Raw genomic sequence first — 20,185 nt, forward strand, 5'->3', positions numbered from 1 at the left:
TCATCTTTACAGGAATTCTCTCAGTCGGTCCAGTTTTCGGCGGGTGGAGTGCTGAGGTGTGGCGGAGCCGAGCGCGGGTGGATGTAAAACCAGACGTGATCTGCCGCTCCATCATTCCCCCCCCCCAACCGCACACTAACACACTGCACATTCCTCTCTCAGGCACAAGCCCTCCTGAGCCAGCCTCTCTCTCTCTCTCTCTCTTCAGTCTGTTTACTCTGAGAGGTTATCTGCTGTAAACAGAGTCATTACGATCTTCATGGGCACAGCAGCATAACTGCTCAAACTAGTCATCAGTCGAGAAAAATTAGCTTCTTGCTCCACTGCAGAGGTAATTTTAGGATCTAACCGGCACACGGCATTCAGATGCTCCCCTGCACTTCCTCTTTTCGTTTGTTTGTGCTGTCTTTCTCGTCTCGTGCGCTTGTGTGAGTGTGAGAAAGAGGGCAGCAATACGAGCCACAATCCTTCCAGACATTTGTGAGTGTGTGTGTGTGTGTGTGTGTGTGTGTGTATGAGAGAACGTGTTGCCACATAAAACCTTATAGCGCTGTCTGATTTATCTGCTTGCACTCAGTGGATTAAAGTGTTTGTGAAAGCTCTCTGTCATGTCTTTTCCAAGACTAACGGCTGACAGGCTGAGGCCAGAGACCGGCTCACTCAGAGAAGACACGTTCAATCTATCACATCCTTTGTGCAAACTGTTTTTAAAACTAATTCTGCTGTTGGCTCAAGCACTGATGTTGATGAGCAAAGAAAAGCTGGATTTGTTTCAAGACTGTCGAGTGTATAGTGGAGAATGAAGATCCCTTGATCATTCTTTAGATGTGTGTCCCTTTAGGTAACTGAAGAGGAGGAGGGAAGCATATGGCATTAATATAGTCATTTACTGTGGATAAAGTTTCACACCGCACTAACAAAAGGGCACACTAACGTTCTGCACTGACTGCTGTGAATTTTGACTGCCACTTCTGCACCGAATCCTATTTTTCAGACACGAAGGCGTTTTAATGTTCACGTTATTGTAAATGCACATTAATGTAATTTATCCACGTTATGCACAAGTATGTAAACTGGAAAAAAGGAGAATTATTTAGATGTTACCAATTTGTGATGATACAAGATGAAATGTTTTTTGAATGTAGCTATTATCCTGATTTAGCAATACTTTCACCTTCCTACCATAGTTGGACTGCTGTAATATCCGTCTTGCACTATTCTAATGTTTGTATGACCTCTACTGCCTGTCTCGACACTATACTGTGCAAACTGCTGGTCTAAATACTGTATTTTTTTAATTACCAAAATGTTTTTTTTATTTATTTGTTTTCTTGTCTTTTTTTCTTTTCCAATTTTACTTTTTGTATTAAAAGAAATTTCTCCTGATTTTTCATAGCAGCTTTTTTTTTTAAGTTTTAGACACACTAACAGATATAGACTCACATTAAAGGTAAATAATACATGTGTATTATATGTACATAAATATAAATCATATTATTTACTATATATTCTCTATACAGTAAATATATTTTAAATACTTAATATTATTTTAAAATATTAATTCATATATTTTTTTGATGCTGGAAGGTTCGAAGCCGCTTCTTTCTACATGCAGCTCTTAATCTCATCACAGCTTGATTGTCTGCTGCTCAAACGACCTCCATATGTTCAAGTGTCATTGACATGTAACGACAAAGAAAAAACGCGCCTGTCCATCTGCGACCTAATAACAAATTAATGTTGTTAATAATGCGGCTTTACAGCACATACGGACGATGAATGAGCTCGTCATTGCCGTATATCGGTCTGCACAGCTGCACATATGACGTAAGGTCATTATGACGTCATGCCCCCAGCATATCAGTATCGTTTTTTAATTACAAATTTCAATGTAGCGATTCAGTGTAAGCGCATTAAAAATAAATTCAATACTGAGAATGATTTTCAATATGTTTCCGGTAGTCTATTGTATTAATTAATTATGATAAATCATGTTGATTTTTAATGGTATACTGAAACAATTTGCTCAATATTGCGAAGTTTTTTGAAGTGAAAAATAAAAAGAGCAAATATTTGAGGAAGATACTGGGAGTGTATGCATGCGTTGGCTCTTTAAGAGCAGAGGGAGGGGTTCGCTTCATGGTTTGGCTGCGGTGTTTTTGTCTCTGTCAGTGAGACTGCTGGCCTTATCGACTGAGGGGACTGGAAGGGGGTAGGTGACAATACACACATGCTGTCTGCTCGACCTTGTGCTTTTTGTGAGAAACAAATCATGCAATTATACAGTATACGGGTACATTGTCATTTTTCATTTGCTTTCATGGTTGTGATGCTTCAGTCTTTGTGCTGCTCGATTTTACTTTGAGTTTCAAAGTAACGGTACCATGATGGGGATTCACATTCACCATTTAAAACCGGCTACCCTAGCTATTATATGAATTATTTATGTTGCGTTCATTTAAAAAAAAAAAAAGCAACGCTCGTTTTTATTGGTTGTTTTCCATTATTATAGGCATATGGAAATGAAACCGCATGCATCTTTTGTGGGAAGCGCGCACAATGCCTTTAATAGTGTGATCCTTAGAGTTCAGATACACGCGAGTAGAATTATTCAATTCATTTTGGATATGGTAAACTGGTTGAAGTGTTTAGGAAAGCATTTGTTTTTAATAAAAAGATGAGTTTGTTTGCGGGCGCGCGCTCTTTTTGTTAGTCAACCTGAACATAAAACATCTTTTATGTGTTTTATCTGAATATTGCTCTTGTAATCGTATCATTTAAATGGACTCGACGGAGATGATGATTAAACGAGTGCGGTGGTTTGGGGTAAATTCTTCATTAAATAAAAACCCCGTGACTGCTGTGACTCTGGGGAGAGGGTGGGACTGCTGGAGTTTTTCATGACTTCCAGATGTTCATCACTTTGGCTTTGAATTCATGGGCCTTGATTTGCTTGGTTTAACACGTGCGTTTTAATGTTTGCACAAGTCTGATTTAAATTAGAATGTTACTGATCGTGGAACATCTTGGAAAGAATTTTGAAAAATAAGGGAATGACACATTTTCAACTCAGTTTAAGTTTTAGTTGAAATTATCACGAAAGGTAATGTTTTAGTTGTAGTTTGCTAAGTCATTTCTTTAGTCCCTATTTGTAACTGCCATTGAAGGTTTTTAGTGTTGGCTATTGTTTCAGTCACGCCACGCGACTTTTTGTTTTTGTTTTGGGGGTTAGGCCACTTTCTTTCTTGTCAGTCGTATGTTTAACACCTCGTTTAGGTTGTGAAGTGATTACATCACGCGCTCGTATAGTCGTAGTGCGCAGTCTCTGGAGTTCATGAAATGCGCGCGACGCGTCGCTTCTGAGCGTCGTCTGGCGCGCGGGGTGAAGTCGTGGAATTCCTCGCGTAGGAATGCGCGGTTATAAACCCCATTTGCACGGTGGACCACATGCTGGGCTTCTAAATATTGTTTGCAAGACTAATGAAATTAAGCCACAGAACTACGCGAATTTGTCTCGAGCGCTTTTAATTTCCATTAATTGTTGATGTTTCTCAGCATGTCACTTAAGTTAATTGTTGACAATGACATCCTCCCAGGACACCGCTCCTCCACATAGGAAAGAAAAATCACAAATGGGATCTCATTGGTTTCTCTTTGACAGCATTGCTAATTTTTTTTTACTGAGGTAAAGACTACAGTAATCTCAGACAAATATCCACCAATTAACTCGACCATGTCTCTGACTGTGCTCAGATTTGCCAAGACACCCGTTTGTTCTCCACATTCATTTTATAGCCTTTATAGTCACTTATATGGCAGCAATTGTCTTCTCATTTATGTCTATTTGTAGTTTTCCTGAGGTATTTTAGGAAATGCTTCCGATGCTTTGAAGCTAAAAAAAAACATTATTTCTATAGCCCACATGGATCTTTGCAAAAGTGGGCAGCCTTTTGTGTCTAAAAATGATCCTCAGCAATTTTATGGCTTGTCACGTTGACTTTAACTTCCCCTCAGCAAGCAGTATTCTGCTTGATAGGTGTGTAAATCTGTCTGTCACTTTAAATGTGAAGTTAAATTCATTGTAGACAATAGCAAAAATGATTAAGTATGCAAACAGTCACCATCATTCTGTTTGCTGAATGTTTATTTTTTATTTTATTTCTTTATTTGACAGGCACAGCGCACATTAATCAACAGAAACATAACTATAAATGAGTTAGAGGTAACCCTATAGGCACATTTGTATATTTTGTCCCTGTTCTAAAATTAGACTCAAACAATTTATCACATATCTCATTCAATACCAAAATCAGTACAATCCCCATCCACCAAACGAATGATGCGGCACAAACCATAGCTGTGTCAAGGTTCACAGAATTTCTAACAATACTAAAATGATTTAAATCAAACATGCTTGTTGGCATAGGAAATGAAAAATTATACTATATATTTGTGTATGGAGGATTAATGTGTATATGTGTGTGTATATATAAATAATATATATATATATATATATATATTTATACAAATATATATATATATATATATATATATATATGTATGTATGTGTGTGTGCGTGTATGTAGCCTACACATTATTCCGTTACATTGTGACTTTAAACTCAATTTTACAATTTGCAACTTTTGCCCAAATATTATAGTGTCTGCTGTGGAGTAAAACATGGCCATTTAAAAAAAAAAAAAACCAGTTTTGGTTACATTTAGCTTAAGGTCACCATGAAATCAAAATGTATTTTTTTTCATGGAATATTGCATTGTTTATTTTCCGTGCACATTTTTTAAAATTCATTTACCCTCGCATTCTTAAAAAAAAACTTCCCCTCCATCTTGCAGCTAATCTCTTCTCTTCTCTGATGATGCGTTTACTGGCGCGAGGGCGGGACAACCTGTCACTTACATGACATCGTAGCAATGTCAAACCACAACCATCCAATCGATTACCTGAGGATGAAGTCCCGCCCTCATTTTTTTTTTCTTGTTCAAGAAGGTTTCATACATATCAATAGGGAAGAAAAGACAATCGCAACTTCCGTTGCATGCCGACATTAAGACATAATCGATTTAGAACATGTTGTAATATGGCGGATTGCACAAATAATTTTGGGAGCAACTTGCACCTTTGTGCAATGTATGCGTCTAAGTTTCTTTTGCCTATCAGAAAATGAAGCATTCTCATCCAGAGAAGACATTAATCTGAAGGCGAGGGTGGAAATTTTAGAACAGACTTGAGTCCCTAGAGTGAAGGTGTGTCTCAGTGTTTGTCTACTTCATGTGTGGGACATGTGTTCTGGGGTGTGTGCTGCTGCTCGTCTAACCTAGAAAGTCTCAATGAACTCTTTAGCAAAGCTTCTGCTCAAACTTCGAGACTTTCAAGGCACACTCGTCGTTTCATAGTAATGTTATATTCAGCTCTGTCAGGATGTTTTCCACAGTTGCACTCTGAAAAAGTTTGGTTTCCACACGAGAGAGCTTGATCCTGGAAATGGCCGAGGCTGTGAATGTTCCCCGTGAAATCTGCTTCCCTTACTCTGTTTACATTAGCGAGTAGAGTCTGACTAACCCCCTAAATTCTCCCCACCACAGCTGTCCCGACCACAGTGATGAATCGCCACCCCTTACATACTCATGACCTTATTGCTTCTGCATGACACTATACACTTACAAAGTGTCTTTTTTGTTTGTCTCTTTCTTCTTTTAAGCATTTATATTCCCCCAGCTTCTCCATAACCCGTAATCCTGGGTCTCGCAGGAATTTGCCGTTAATTCTCATTTAGAGGGGTAAATTTGGATGTCTGTGGGGATTCCTGTTGCCCAGCTCCACCCGCAGGCCGTTTCCTGTCAGAGGTCAGCACAATGACCAATGGCTTCGCGAAGTGTGTTTGTTCTGCTCCTGCTTCGGCGGTAACGTGAGCGGGGAGAAGCCCCTCCCTGGACCTTAAGCTTTGGCTTCAGGCCGTGGTGTTTCTGTAGATGCCGTCGTTTTCTCCATACCACTCCCTAATGTAAAAAACAGCCCTGTGTGTGCAGGGCATGTGGACGCTTTCCAGCATTGGTCATAATTCTTCATAAGGTTCTGGTTGGAGCATTGATGCACCCCATATATACACATGGATAGCAGGTCCGTTACATAACACCTAACCCAGCGAAAACGTCCTTAAAACAAGAGCGCAGTCATTCATAGAGTTCTGCATGTTATTCTTCTATCAACAGGATCTGTTCGCACAACAACAGCTTTGGACCACCAATGGAGAAGTATTCCTCTAAGATCAGCTTAGTCTAACAAGGCCTCAGAAATGAACAAAAATGCCTCCTAAATTCAAGATAATAGGGGAAAAATTGGCCCTGTACAATTAAACTAAATCTATTGTGACTCGCGATTAATGTGAAATGTGAAAATGAATGAAAAGTGTTAATTGTGGCATTACAATTAGATCTGCTCATGTTCCATCATATTTCTTTTTGTTATTTTTTAAGTCCGCCTTTAGTCGATAATTTTATCCCTTAAAACTCATCTTTGATCACCAAAATTAAATTTTTAAATGTTTTTCCTTGAAAAAATTCGTCATGCCTTAAAATTGCTTGAATGTAACTCTACACCCTTGGCTCCTTTACTATATGTGGTTCTATGAATATGCAAATTAGCCCGCCTCCACTCACTCACACCAGCTCAGAGATCCACTTGTTGACGATCACACGTTGATCTGATTGGTTACAAGGTAGTTTGTGACGTCAGAAACACCAGCGATTTCGAGACTGTCTTTGGTTCACTGCAGTTTTAAGAAGAAAATGCTCAGCAATGCTGTAGACTTGTGAATTTGCACATGGTTTGTCCAAAGCATATTAAAAACACCACATATACATATATAAACAACAGTAAAAGCTTGATTTTCACCACAGGGGGACTTTAAATCAATCAGACTACTTTAGACTGTTACCATTAATAAAAATTTGCGCATACAAAGGTAAAAAAATAATATATATATATATATATATATATATATATATATATATCAGTATCATCAGGGGGCAAATATTGCTGCTTAATGGAAAAGTTATTTTCTGACCCTGGTCTTACTGTGCCATAGACAAAACTACAGCACACATAGTGTAAGCTTATAATAAACATAACGTTATCATCCTTTGATGTAGACGCTAATATAATTGTCATTATAGTTCTTGTTCTCGGTGTTAACGGGCCTTAAGAGTTGTTGAAAGACTAGTTCAAAGACACGGCACAGCTCCGTCTTTGTCTCGTATGTTTTCTTGAGTGGTCAGAGGAATGCCCTGAATACAATCGCGATTGGGACGGACTTGAGACTCTGTTCTGATCGCAGCATTTTTCACCCCCTATCTGAGACTTAGTTAAGTTTTCCTTAAGCCTCATTTTGTCCTGCTGTGCTTTTTTTTTGCCGCATATGGTCAGCAAAGAGCACAAAACGTAAAGCCAATGGAATTTTAAATGACTCACACTGGCTTTCTTAGTCTCAAAGCTGCCTTTGCCTAAAGTATTTTTGCTCTAGAGTCTAGACATTTCCATTTAAATATCACCCTTTGCTGTTTTAGCCTCTCCTGGTGTCCATACTGGACCTACTCCCTTTGTGTCTTTCTGCTCTCCTTCCTGCTAAATTTGCTGTACTCTGTTACTGTTGTAATCTTTTCTCTTTTTCTCTCCCTCCCTCATTTTTAAGTCTCCGCTACTCCTCGGCTGGGAGGAAGGGACCGACTAGTTTCTGGGTCTTTGGGGAACTGCAGCTCCCTTTCCTGTAACTCCTTCTGAACCTGAACTCATGTGCTGTTCGTACACGTATGCAACGGTTCTCAATGGACCGTTACCCTTATAACTACCCTCAAATAGTTCAGTGCACAGTATCACCCTCCTCTATCTTAAGGCTGTGAAATTTTGTTAAGTATGTGCTTGACATTGTATGGCTTCATGTGTGGTTGGAAGGGGACATTTGTATTGTTGGCACTAGACATAATTGTGTAGTTTTTAGGTGTCAATCTTTTGAGCGTCACTAGTAAAGTTAGCTATTGTTGTATGTGCATGATTAGCCTATTCAAAATAAATCACTATCCACGATTTTATTTAAAGTACACTAAAAATCACGTTACAGTATGTTTTGTGACATGATACATGTACATGATATACAGTGCGGTCTACTGTATGTACAGTACAGTCTGAGACCACTAGTAAAAATTGATTTAGATTTATTTGTATTTATTTTTGCTAATTACACTACCATTGCAAAGTTTGTGGTCAGTAAGATTTTTTTTTTTATGAAAGAAATTGAAAACTTTTATTCAGCAAGGATGCATTAAATTGATCAAAAGTGAGAGTAAAGACGTTTATAATGTTACAAAAGATGCTGTAAAAATGCTGTTATTTTGAACTTTATATTGATCAAAAAGCCCTGAAAAAAATCAACTGTTTTCAGCATTGATAATAATAAGAAATGTTTCTTGAGCATGAAAAATCCAGCTTTGCCGTTACAGAAATACATTACATTTCATATATCAAAATAGAAGACTGTTATTTAAATTGTAATAGTATTTCAATGATTATTTAAGAATTTTATTATTACTGTTTTTACTGTATTTTGGATCAAATAAATGCAGCCTTGATAAGCATTAAGAGAATTTTCAATCTTACCAACCCCAATCTTTTGGATGATTGTGTCTATCTTTTTTAAAATTACAATGTGATCATGTAACAATTACAGTGAACATTTAAAATTAACAATGTCTTAGTATTTTGGTTCTCCCCACAGTCTCCCGTGTTTTCTTTGCTGCATGAACTCCATAGGTTTGTGTAAAATTTCAATTTAATTTCATATCATAATGTTTCTTTGCTTCCCCTTCACTGCGTCACCTACACCGTATGTGCTTGGCACTCTTTTTTTATTGCCTATAGACCTTATGTAGCCCCGCCCCTTTTCAGCGCTGCGCTCGTTGTCTTTTGACTTCCGGTCTGTATTTTCACAGCGATCTTGCATAGGTATGAATGAACTGCTCGTAAAAAAATTCCCGGTCGACATTTGTTAAGACATCTGCTTTACAATGCTTATGATAAACATTACAATGCTCATGATAACTTTTGTTAACTCTACAATAAGTAAATCCACTTCACCAGCTAATTACTCCTGGACAGCGATGCCATAGAAATATACAGAGCGACCGCAAAAACGGAAGTTCAAAGACAATATTCTAAAGATGACGGCGCCCTCGTTTCTCTGGTGCATAAGGTCTATATAGCACATATTTTAGCAATCATCATAAATTGTCATTCGAAAGCTTAACTCAAAATTTCAAAAACTATTTTGAAATCTGACATTGCGTTACCATGGATATTGAACTTTAAATGCTTTTAGCGTGCTCCTCCCACTAGTGGCCTTTCATATAAAAAATATATTTTAACTATTTTTTATTCAACAGTTTTTCTAATCTTGACAAAACGCATATCGTCGGAAAGTTCTATGACTCAAGGTTCCATATTTGGCAACTGTTTTGTGATAGAAGTGATATTGTTACATATATTTATTAATTTGTTACAGGAGAACGCATAAATAAATTCAATGGAATATAGGTGTCACCCGGTGGCTATTTTTGGTACAGCGTCTAAACAAAATCTTATTGGAATGTCAAACTTGGAACATAACTTTGTTAGACATATGGCATTGATTTCATATCAATTTTAGAGTAAATTATTAAGAGACCAACCTTAGGTGTGTATTCCACAGCATTAATGCATTACAACCATTTAAGTTTGGATGGTGCATTTTCACGTCTATGCTCAAAAAGGGGGTTGACAGTTAAGGGGTTAAATTTTTGTTTCATTACATAAACTCTTTTTATTTCCAGATTTAATTTAGATTTTGAATAAAAAAATTTAAACTGTTTGACCACAAAAAAATAAAATAATAATAAATTAACAAAGACAAATAAAATAAGTCCATATTTACTCGTAAACCAGTAGTGAGAACATCCAGAAAAAGAAACCGCACGTTAAACCAGTTTATGATTACAGTAAGATTCTCTCTTTGTTTTCCAGAAAGAATGGGACTTTCTCAGCAGTGGCCAAATGAGAAGCATTACGTGTGTTTTAAAGGCAAGCTCTCTCTTCCCCATGCTCCTCCCAGCACTATATTAGAACCAGCTGTGGAGTTTGAGGCTGAATGAATGGCTCTTTGTGATTTGGCTGTCACTTCTGTATAAAGCTCTGTTTCTTTCTCCCTCTAGATACTGGCATGACAAAAGTGTTGGAACAATGTAACCTAATGTTCCCACTTTGAGATTGTTACTCTATAAAAACATATCAATTCACCACTAAGACTGCAGAAATGCATTTCGATCATTGTTGAGCTTCAGAAGAACGTGCACTTGACACTTCAGAATGGTTTAGATGACCAGAAAATAAATGATTTTGAGGATATTTTTCCAGTCATGTAGATTTTTAACCACAGAGTTTTAACCACTGAGCCCTGCTGTTGAGAGTTTGGGAATGTCAACGATGTTCTGGAATGTTTCTGGGTGCCGTCCGTGTGTCCGGCAGGGGTGTGTCTGTCTCTCTGGGTTTGACTCGGTAGGACTCCGGACCAAAAAACTTCGCTCATAGCGCGAAGCTTTCCCAGGCTCAGGACAGAATGCCAAGTAACATGTTGTTGTGGTTACGGGTTATGAAGGGTGTGTTGTGGTGGTAGGCAATGATGATAGAGCCAAGACGAATTAGTCTCTCACAGAAGAGGCTTTTTTGGATCAGCAGTCGTGAGGAGTGGCTTCTCTGGTGTTCGAGATGACATTGAGGGTCTAAAACGAAGGGTGCGACCGAAATCATACAAAGAATCTGCCAGCGTTAGTCACAATTTGAGTTGTTCTTTAAATAAATCATCTTTTTTTCCCCTTCAGGAATTTGGTGGCACCCATAAGAGAGTCGCAGGAATCGAAAGAGGAGAGCGAGGAGGTCGGGGAAGAGAGACCATCATTGCAGCACAGTGAGTTAGAGGTCCTGCATTCTTGCATTCATGTTTTTCCGTTGTATGCAAGAGCAAGGGAAAGCAGGGAAACCTTTTGCCTGCTGTGACAAATGCAACAAGGTGTGTGTGTGTGTGTGTGTGTGTGTGTGTGTGTGTGTGTGTGTGTGTGTGTGTGTGTGTGTGTGTGTGTGAGAGAGAGATCTCTACCTGCTGGATTTTGCCAGCAGGATGGGGACAAAATGCAAAAGTTGCAGGAAGAAATATAACATACTTTTAGCGTAAGTTGGGCTGGAATATCCAACGCATTCTCATCCTTTGGCGTCATGTAGGTGACGCCATATGACATTTCGTCGAAATCTTACGCACATGGCATCCTTTAGCGTCAATATAACACGCACCGTTATGGTTAGGTTTAGGTCTGGGGTAGGGTACGGTTATGACGTCTTGGGATCTGCGTCTCATATTCACGCTAAACGATGCCATGTGCGTTGGATTTAGACGAGCGTCACCTGTATGACGCCTTGGGTTCTGCGTCTCATATTGATGCTAAAGGATGCCATGTGCGTAAGATTTCAACGAAATGTACAAAGCATCACATGTATGACGCCAAAGGATGTGAACGGCTGGAATATCGCACAGACCTTTACAGTCAATTATTTAAAGGGGAACTTGACAACTATTTCAGCTTAATAAAACCGTTTAGAAATCATTTGGATGGTTTAATAACCTGTTCTGGTGAGAATGGTGACTTTCCCCACTCCCCTACGTTCCCAGGCGGAAAACCAACCTTGCAACATGGGGACTAACGTCCCGGTAAGTTGGAAAGAGGACGTCTCGTGAGAAGCGAGAACGAGCGAGAAACACAAACTGCTTTACAGCAATTCGACATTAACACACACGCCATATGATGCTGTGTATGATGTATTACACACCTCGGTAGACATAGTTCGACACGATAAAGTTTGCCGGCTCCGATAACAACAAATGCACATGAGCAGCGGTAGAAAGGGGAGGAGGGTGCCGCAAGTGAGTTTTTTTACAACAGTGTTGTGAAATATAAGCCTCACAGCTGTAGGGGGAGCTCGTTGAGACAATATGCGACAACAAAAGTGAAAATCAGCGAAGAAATGGCTAGAGTTGCCAAGTTCCCCTTTAACTCTAAGTGCTGTATTTAGACAAGATACAAATTACTCAAGCGGCTCCCTTGAATTTAAGGAGTCAATTTATTCCTGGTTTGTAGATAAGGATCCCAAATTCCACGTCATAGCCAAGAAAAGTGAAGCAGCTTGTTGGGAACTGACCTTGAAATTCACACAGTGATAAAGGGACCTTTGAATCATCAAACCCAAAAACCCCTCTATGTTTATCTGTTCCTCAGAAGGCTCGCTTGAGTGAAACTAATGACCAGACATTCTCCTTGACATGTTTTCATAATATGAAACGGGCTTTGAGGAATTCTGTTTTCCCGACTCCACGAACATGGTAAAATTACTCCTACTAGCCACCAAATGTGGGCCGATATAAGATTTCCCTACATCCTCTTTCCTTCGATTGCTAATCTTAATAATGTGGCGGTGGGTGGGGGAGACCCTGGTGGCAGGTGATGTCAACTTCCGCTGCTCTGGAATGTAAAGCGAGGGAAGTTGGGAGAGAGGTATGAGTGAAGGGCATGGTTTTAGGGCAACGCATTCCTTCTGGAGGAGGGTAGAGATCAGCATGCCACTGAGAAATGGCAGGGCGCTTCTGGGGAGGGGGGCACACTGTGTTCTGTTCACCGTCATCTCAATAGGACAGTGTTTATGTGCAGACAGAGGAGGAGGAAGGTCACCACCACACATGCACGCATGCCTCTGCGCAGTAGTAGCCGATGAAGCCCTGTTTTTCGGCAGCGGAGGGTGAACGTGGTGGGCTGGAGAAGGAGATTGTTTGGGAGCATAAGGCACAGCACTGAAACGACAAGAGTCAGGAACACTAGTTTTCAGACAATGACTGACTTAATGCAATATGAATGGCCCTGTGTAAAATTTGCCTTCGTAATGTTAATTCTTTCCCCCGTAATGTGCTTTAATGTGCCATGTACAAATTCATAAGTCAGTCACCATTGCTGAGTATTTTCTCTTTAAAACTGCTGTGAACCAAAGACACTCTCCAAAACGTGGTTTGAAATCATTGGTGTTTCTGACGTCGCAAACTACTTTGAAACCAATCAGACCAATTTGATCAATTCTTCAATAAACCGCGTATACTAAATGAGGCTAGGGTGTAGAGTTACATTCAAGCTATTTTAAGCCATGAAGATTTTTTTTTCAAGGAAAAAACGTTTAAATATGTAATTTTGGTGATCAAAGATGAGTTTTAAGGGATATAATTATTGACTACAGGGGGACTTTAAGAAATGTTCTGACTTCTCGTGTTTTCACTGTTATATGATAGGGGGCGCTATTACACATCTTCTGAAAAAGTAGTGAATCTGCGGATCAAAACACAGGCGAAACTGAAACAGAAACAAGGGATATGTAAGCAGATGCTGATGCACATTATAAAATAGCGCAATCATCAACATTAAAAAGCATATAAAGCAAAACTGTCTAATGTTACTCAGAACGAGCTATAGGACTGTGAACCTTCGGGGGTGTTGATGGACTCGATCGACTCCATCTGTGTTTTGATCATTCTAAATCCGATCCAAATGTAGTCTTTGATTTGATTTTGATTTTCTCTGCTCCAAATTTAGATTTTTTATTAAACCTACCCACATTAAATTTTTGATCAAAAAAAGAATGCAAGTAGCTAGAATATAATTTTTTTTGTTTATTTATTTTTGGATATATTGCATGGTCAGATATTCATAAAACAAAATATTTTCGGGTCCATGAAAAATTTGTCTGTCAAATTTTTTAAAAACGCTGGTGGGGAAAGAAAGAGTTAAGGAGTTATGTGATTGCTATGTGGTTGCTAATGTGTTGTATGGGGTTTGAAGTCTGTTGGTGTGCTGCAGTTTTCTGGTTGGTTGCTAGAGCATTGATATGCGGCTGATAAAGTGTTCTGAGTGGCTTTTAACATGTTGCTATGTATGCTAGTTAGGGCTGAATGATTAATCAAAATAAAATTGACATTTGGATATTGCTAAGTGTGATTTACCAAATCGCAAAGGCTGCGATTAAATAGTTAAATGTATAATGCAATGTGATTGAATGTACGCACAGCATGTTTCGGAACAAAGTGTAGCATTAACAAATCTTAACTCTAAATATGAAGATATTAGAATAATAGTAGAGCAGAGAAATAAAAGTGAGAGACTGGTTGGAGGAGAGGGTGTCTGTAACATAGTGAAAGAGACAGAAGTTTGTACGTCATTGCTGAGGGCTGGATGTTTGTCATGCTGTGTGCCTTTACTGGAGACTCTAATTATGGCTTATCAACCGCCCCCCTGTCAGCATCACACTGACACTCACTTTTCACACGTACGCTCACAAATCTGTGTGTTAGCGCTCACATTCACACACACACCCTAACATTTTCTCAAGCGTACTCAACATTCATCTGTGGCTGTTGCAGGGGAATAAAAAAACCCACTAATTAAGATACTGTTGACTTGAGGTCTGTGTACCTTCGGATGATTTGTTTTCTCATTTTTGTCTTCAAAACCATTTATCACATATTTGACCCTTCTCATTATTATAAACAAATGTTTTTTGTTTGTTTCCCACTTTGTTCTAATTCACCAGATGGAAACACAAAACTAAAATGTATAAACTGGTTGAATATTCGATCTCTACATGCGTGGGAATTAAACACCCCTGTCCACTGATTGGTCAACCAAACATAAAACCGTGTTTCAGTTGTTACTCATCAGTTGTTCCTCATTTTCCCGAACAGAATAATAGTCACAAAAACGAGAAACAAAATTGTCAGAATGTACATGGATCACTTAATGGTGCAGTGTTTGATTTTCAGCGACATCTAGCGGTTCGGCTGCGAGTTGCACTGAGGGCTCAGCCCACTGCTCACCCCTCCCTTTCGAAGAAGCTACGGTGGCTAAAATGGGACAAACATATCGTCGTCTGAGACAAAAGAGAATAGCCAGAGTAAGCCAAGGGTGTGTAACATTGTAACTGTTTCTGTACCACAGTCCATTATAAACCACATCATGGATAAAGTTTACAAAGCCATAGTCAGGTGAGGATCAAGGGTCTTAATACGTAATATTGTAATAGTAATTACTTAATTGTCTCACGAACGTAACCAGCACATTTGCCCCCACATAGCAAACCCATAATACAGGGAGGGAGAAGAACCACATGAAACTATGCAACTATATATTTATAGCGTAAAGCCTCGTTTAAACTCGACGCGTCCGCATGAGCCCAAAGGTGCGCGCGGCAAAAATGGCATGATTGTAAGAGTGCGCGCGCCTCTGCATCCCCTAGTCACCATTTACTACACACAATAGGCTTTTTTTCTCTGATTTTGAAAACTCTTCGCGATCGACTTAAAATACTTCCAAGATCGACTTGTCGACCGCGATCGACGGGTTGGTGATTCCTGTAACGTTACTGTTTTACGGTCAATGACAAGAGTACTAATCAGCTGTCTCACGAACGTAACCAGCACATTTATCCCCACATAGCAAAGCCATAACACAGCGAGGGAGAAGAACTAAGTTACATGAAACAATCCAACTACATATTACGTAGTTGGATTGTACACCATACACCGTACACCACTGACAATGAAAAAGTCACTACTCACGGTGTTTATGGCTAGCTTCTAGCTTTCTGTGGCTTCTCTTTCAAGGTAGTGACGAAACACGCTCTGTAGCGCTGTTTGTTCGCGTTCGGCTACGGTAGAAACATGACTTCACTATGATGTCGACCTTCATAGAAGGGGGTGGCCACGGTTATGTAGATATAAATGTCTCATTCTAAGGTAATAAAAACATTACGGTTTATTAAGTAAGTTCTTTATACACCACTGAAAACACAGTTATGGATGTCATATTGCATTTCCGTTAATAGATATTCAAAATTTTTACACATTGCACCTTTAAGCATCTCTGCATGTTTTAATAAAATCTAAATTAACTGTTTTTATTCAAGTCAGAAATATTATTAAACATCACTAAACAAAACCAACAAACCATAAAACTAATTTCATTAGCTAAATCAGGTGGAAATAGCTATTTGAGATGTTCATTAACAGTAAAAGTGCCGTTTTTTTAAACATTATGCATTGACTCCTGTCATTTACATTAAATTAAGGGACCTTTCTCCCCAAAATCTCTATTTTAATGAAAGTATGTAATGTGTTACATTAAACATTAGTAAATAAATAAATATGAAATAATGATGATAAATATTATATATATTTATCTGTTTATGGACATCTCAATTGTTTAGTAAACATGTTTTCCAAAAAGTATAACTCTATTCATCATTCATTCAACCCTTTGAAACCATACTCACTGAAAAAGCATGGTTGCATTGGAAAAATTCCTTGAAATTATCCCTCATGACTATTACATGCTGATACATTTTAAAATGAGGTAGGTGAAACTGCAGTGAAAAAGAGTATATTTGTTGTTCTTAACATATTACCCCTGAATGGTAGAAATACCTCAATAAGATTAAGAGAAAACAAATACAACAGCTGAAGCAGCTGAGAGGCCTGTTAAATGCGTGAGATTTCAAGTGTAAGAAAGTGAGCAAAAGCACACAGAATGGAGAGTCATGTGGGATAATTTCAGGGAATTTTTCCAATGCAACCATGCTTTTGGGGTGGTGATGGCGCAATGAATAAGACGCATGCCTTTGGTGTGAGAGACCCGGGTTCGAATCCACTGTGAGACACCAATGTGTCCCTTAGTAAGACACTTAACCCCTAGTTGCTCCAGAGGCGTGCGACCTTTAACATTTATAGCAATTGTAAGTCGCTTTGGATAAAAGCGTCAGCTAAATGTATAAATGTATGTAAATGGATAGTGGGCAAGAGTGCTCATTTTGTCGACTTAAGATCTACAAAATACCAAATCAGTTCAGTCAGTTTCCGTATGCCCTACTTTTCCCCTGAAACAGGCAAGAATATAAACAGACGGAGAGGGTCATGAGATTAGAAAGAGGGGAAAGATTTGTGTGAGGCAGCAAGGGTGAAGCAATTTCCCATTATGAACTGAAATGACTGGAGCAGTCAGCAGTTCTCTAGATGAATGTGAAGCCCAATTCTGTGGTCTAAAATGTTGTTAATGTTGAGAACAGAGATAGCCCATGGCACTGCCGTCCCCTACACACACACTAACTAATGACCTAGAAAGTTAATCTTTGGCAAAAAGGCACATTAGCTATGAAAGATGCAATGCTGAGTAGACATAAAACGCCAGATGAAGATAGTGAAAAAAACAGTTATAGAAATGCATATTCGTGTAATGCATCAGTTTAATTTTATCTAATTGATTTAAGGCTGACTTCCTTTCTTCTGGTGCAATAGGCAACTGAGAGAGCGGAAGAAGAAAGAGCCGGCAGAGGTCAGCTGCAATCTCCTGATCATCAGCTGACAGAGTAAGGAAAAATAAGGGAGAGAAAGGGAGATAAAAATCATGGAAAAAGTGTGTGAGAGAAAGGCAGAGCAATAGTGCCTGTGTTTTTTACAGTACCTCAATTCTGAGAATCACAGAGAGTGTATTCAGATGATTCCTAATAAGGCTGTAACTAGACGCTCTTTCTTCTGTTGTCGCCTGCCAGAAAACTTTCCCCACTTACTCCCCTCTCCTCCAAACAAGAGAACAAGGAACAAACAGAAACTGAACAGTCTAAAGCCCACTTACATTGAAACTAATAATTTGATACAATGGACTTATTGTGTACATACGGTACATGTTTTTATGTCGTACTTATATTTTAAAAATAGCTGCATGTAATTACAGCTGTAATTAATGTATGTAATTACTAGTGGTGGGCCGTTATCGGCGTTTACGTGCTGCGTTAACGTGAGACTCTTATCGGGTGATAAAAAAAATATCGCCTTCAATCTATTCTCAAAGTTGGGTTGGGAGCTGAGTCTATACTAGGCCTACGCAAGCTAGGATGACTTTCACCTTGATATTTTAGCGCAGATGTATACCTAGCCGAATTGCACTGTAGGGGGCATTTAATACCAATATATTGAAACGTATGTTTATCCATACTCCCTTAATAAAGGATTCTAGACATTAGAAAAATATTAGTCTATGCGTTTTATATTTAATATGAGGGAAATACAAATCCGTAACGGAAAAAACAAAAAACTTTAACTTTTAGGTGGCAAAAGTACAAAAAGTAATACTACCCACCGGATGAAGTAAGGTTGGCTCTCCACAGAACATAAAATATTCAATTTGCCTTATTTTTTGTGAACGCATTTATGAGGGGAAACAGTGTTACGTGACAGGTCCCCGTTACGGATGTGAGCGCTCTGAAAGCGGCACTGAAAGACTGCTTTAAAACTTTCACAGAGACCTCAAACAAAGCACAAAGCCTTTCATTAAGGTGAACTTCGTTTTGTATTAATTCTATCTTAATTTTAATCAATGTTTCATCAACCAATTACCTGGATTTAATAAATAAGAAGTAAATATAGCAGACAATAGATAATCACGACACAGAGGCGCCAGCGCGTGAACTGGAGCGAGTCATATGAACTGAAACGGTGTATAAGGTAGGCCTACTTGCCTCAGAAGTACAGTGTGTGGCGTGAGGTGTGAATGTATAATGTAGAGAATGGTTTCGAAAATGGAGAGAAAATATAAATCGGGCGCATTAAAAAGAAAAGAACGAGATAGTCTTTGTGTTTTATTTAACATAAGCTTACTTGGCTCAACAAGTGACACATTATTACATATGCATTCATCAGATTTTTTACGTTTTTTTTTTTTACGGTTTTAATTTTAAAATTACTTGGTTGCAGAGGGCCCCAAGATGAAGCACTGTACCCCCATAGAGTCTAGCTCCACCCCTGCCCCCCTTACAAACTACCTGCAATGTTATTTATTTGGGTAGCACACATTCTGAATGCCTTCGGCAGAATTCAAATGAGCCATTTTAATCTAGATTAATCTAGATTAATTCCAAGATTACAGTGAGATTAATCTAGATTAAAAAAAATTAATCTATGCCCACCTCTAGTAATTACATTTGTAATTACACTGTTGACCCTTCCCTTACACCTTAACCCACTCTTAAACCTACCCATACCACCACACCAGCCCCTAACCTTACCCGTATCACACATCAATAGCAGCAAAAAGTGTTTTACAATACAACATGAACACAATAAGTACATTGTACATATTTTTCAATGAAGTACATAATACTTAAATCCACTTAATATAACATGGGACCGTATTTTCTTCCCTATTGTGACCAGTTTCGGGGAAAGTTACTTTCAAATGTAATGCATTACAATATTGCCTTACTCTCTTAAAAAGTAACTACTGTTATTGCGATACTTAGTTACTTTTTATGGAAAGTAAAGTGTCACATACTTTTGCGTTACTTCTCCTTATCTAAGCTGGGCTTGCTTGTTTGATTTTTAATAACAAAAAGGTTATATTTTTGGCTAATCCATTTTTGGGCCATTTTACACCAAAAGTGATCTGAATAAGCCTCAGGCTGAAGGAAATGCAAAATTCACACCTGTAGAGTAGAGGGTCCAGCTCAAAAAAACCCTTCAGCTCTGCTGCTAAAGAAATTCAACACTATTAATTTTCGAAATTAAATTAAACACAAATGTGATGTTTATCTAAAGTCATTTTTGCTTATTAGTATGTTTGAATTGGATCATCGAAGGTCAGCAGCAACGACATTGGTTATAAAGTGAGATTAAATCCATAAAGTATATTTGTGTTGGTTAACATTTTATTATTGTAGGTTTGCATAATATTCCGTGTTTGCATTTCACTGTTTTTATTCATTTTGAGAAAAACAGAATGTTTTTGTGCAAGTGAGATGAGTAAATACTTACATTTAGCCTAGAAGTACAGTAACCATCATGTTTACACAGCGCACACAACTCCTCTGCACTTACAATTCTCTCATTATGAGGACAGAAGAGCTGTCAGTCAGTACGTGGGAAAACAAAGTAACGTGTTACTTATTTGAAAAAGTAACTCAGATATTTTGTTGTGAATTTAGTTACTTGAAAAGTAATCTGATTAGGTAAAAA

The 20,185-nt window shown here is 38.5% G+C and overlaps 2 protein-coding genes across 8 annotated transcripts in view; both read left to right on the forward strand.

Annotated features, from left to right (window-relative positions):
* dock6 (dedicator of cytokinesis 6) overlaps window positions 1-1,386 on the forward strand; it is a 53,373-nt gene extending 51,987 nt beyond the window's left edge. For all 6 annotated transcript variants that reach the window (XR_013196853.1, XR_013196851.1, XR_013196852.1 and 3 more), the window contains one exon: window positions 13-1,386. Coding sequence is in view for 3 of the 6 variants with exons in the window: in XM_077213434.1 (XP_077069549.1) it covers window positions 13-55 (43 nt within the window). In the remaining 3 variants the exon portion in view is untranslated. The remainder of the gene's footprint in view (window positions 1-12) is intronic.
* Window positions 1,387-2,120: 734 nt separating this feature from the next.
* The window catches only part of kank2 (KN motif and ankyrin repeat domains 2), a 30,734-nt gene continuing 12,669 nt past the window's right edge, over window positions 2,121-20,185 (forward strand). Inside the window, exons 1-2 of one of the 2 annotated variants that reach the window (XM_077213440.1) lie at window positions 2,121-2,212; window positions 10,923-11,008. The gene's annotated coding sequence lies outside the window, so the exon portion shown is untranslated. Of the gene's footprint in view, window positions 2,213-10,347; window positions 10,836-10,922; window positions 11,009-20,185 lie in introns of those variants that run through there. The other variant, XM_077213441.1, reaches the window with a different exon arrangement.

The sequence above is a fragment of the Siphateles boraxobius genome, unplaced genomic scaffold, assembly GCF_051911475.1.
Source record: "Siphateles boraxobius isolate OS27281-9 unplaced genomic scaffold, OSU_SipBor_1 66, whole genome shotgun sequence".
Classification (NCBI taxonomy): Eukaryota; Metazoa; Chordata; class Actinopteri; order Cypriniformes; family Leuciscidae; genus Siphateles; species Siphateles boraxobius.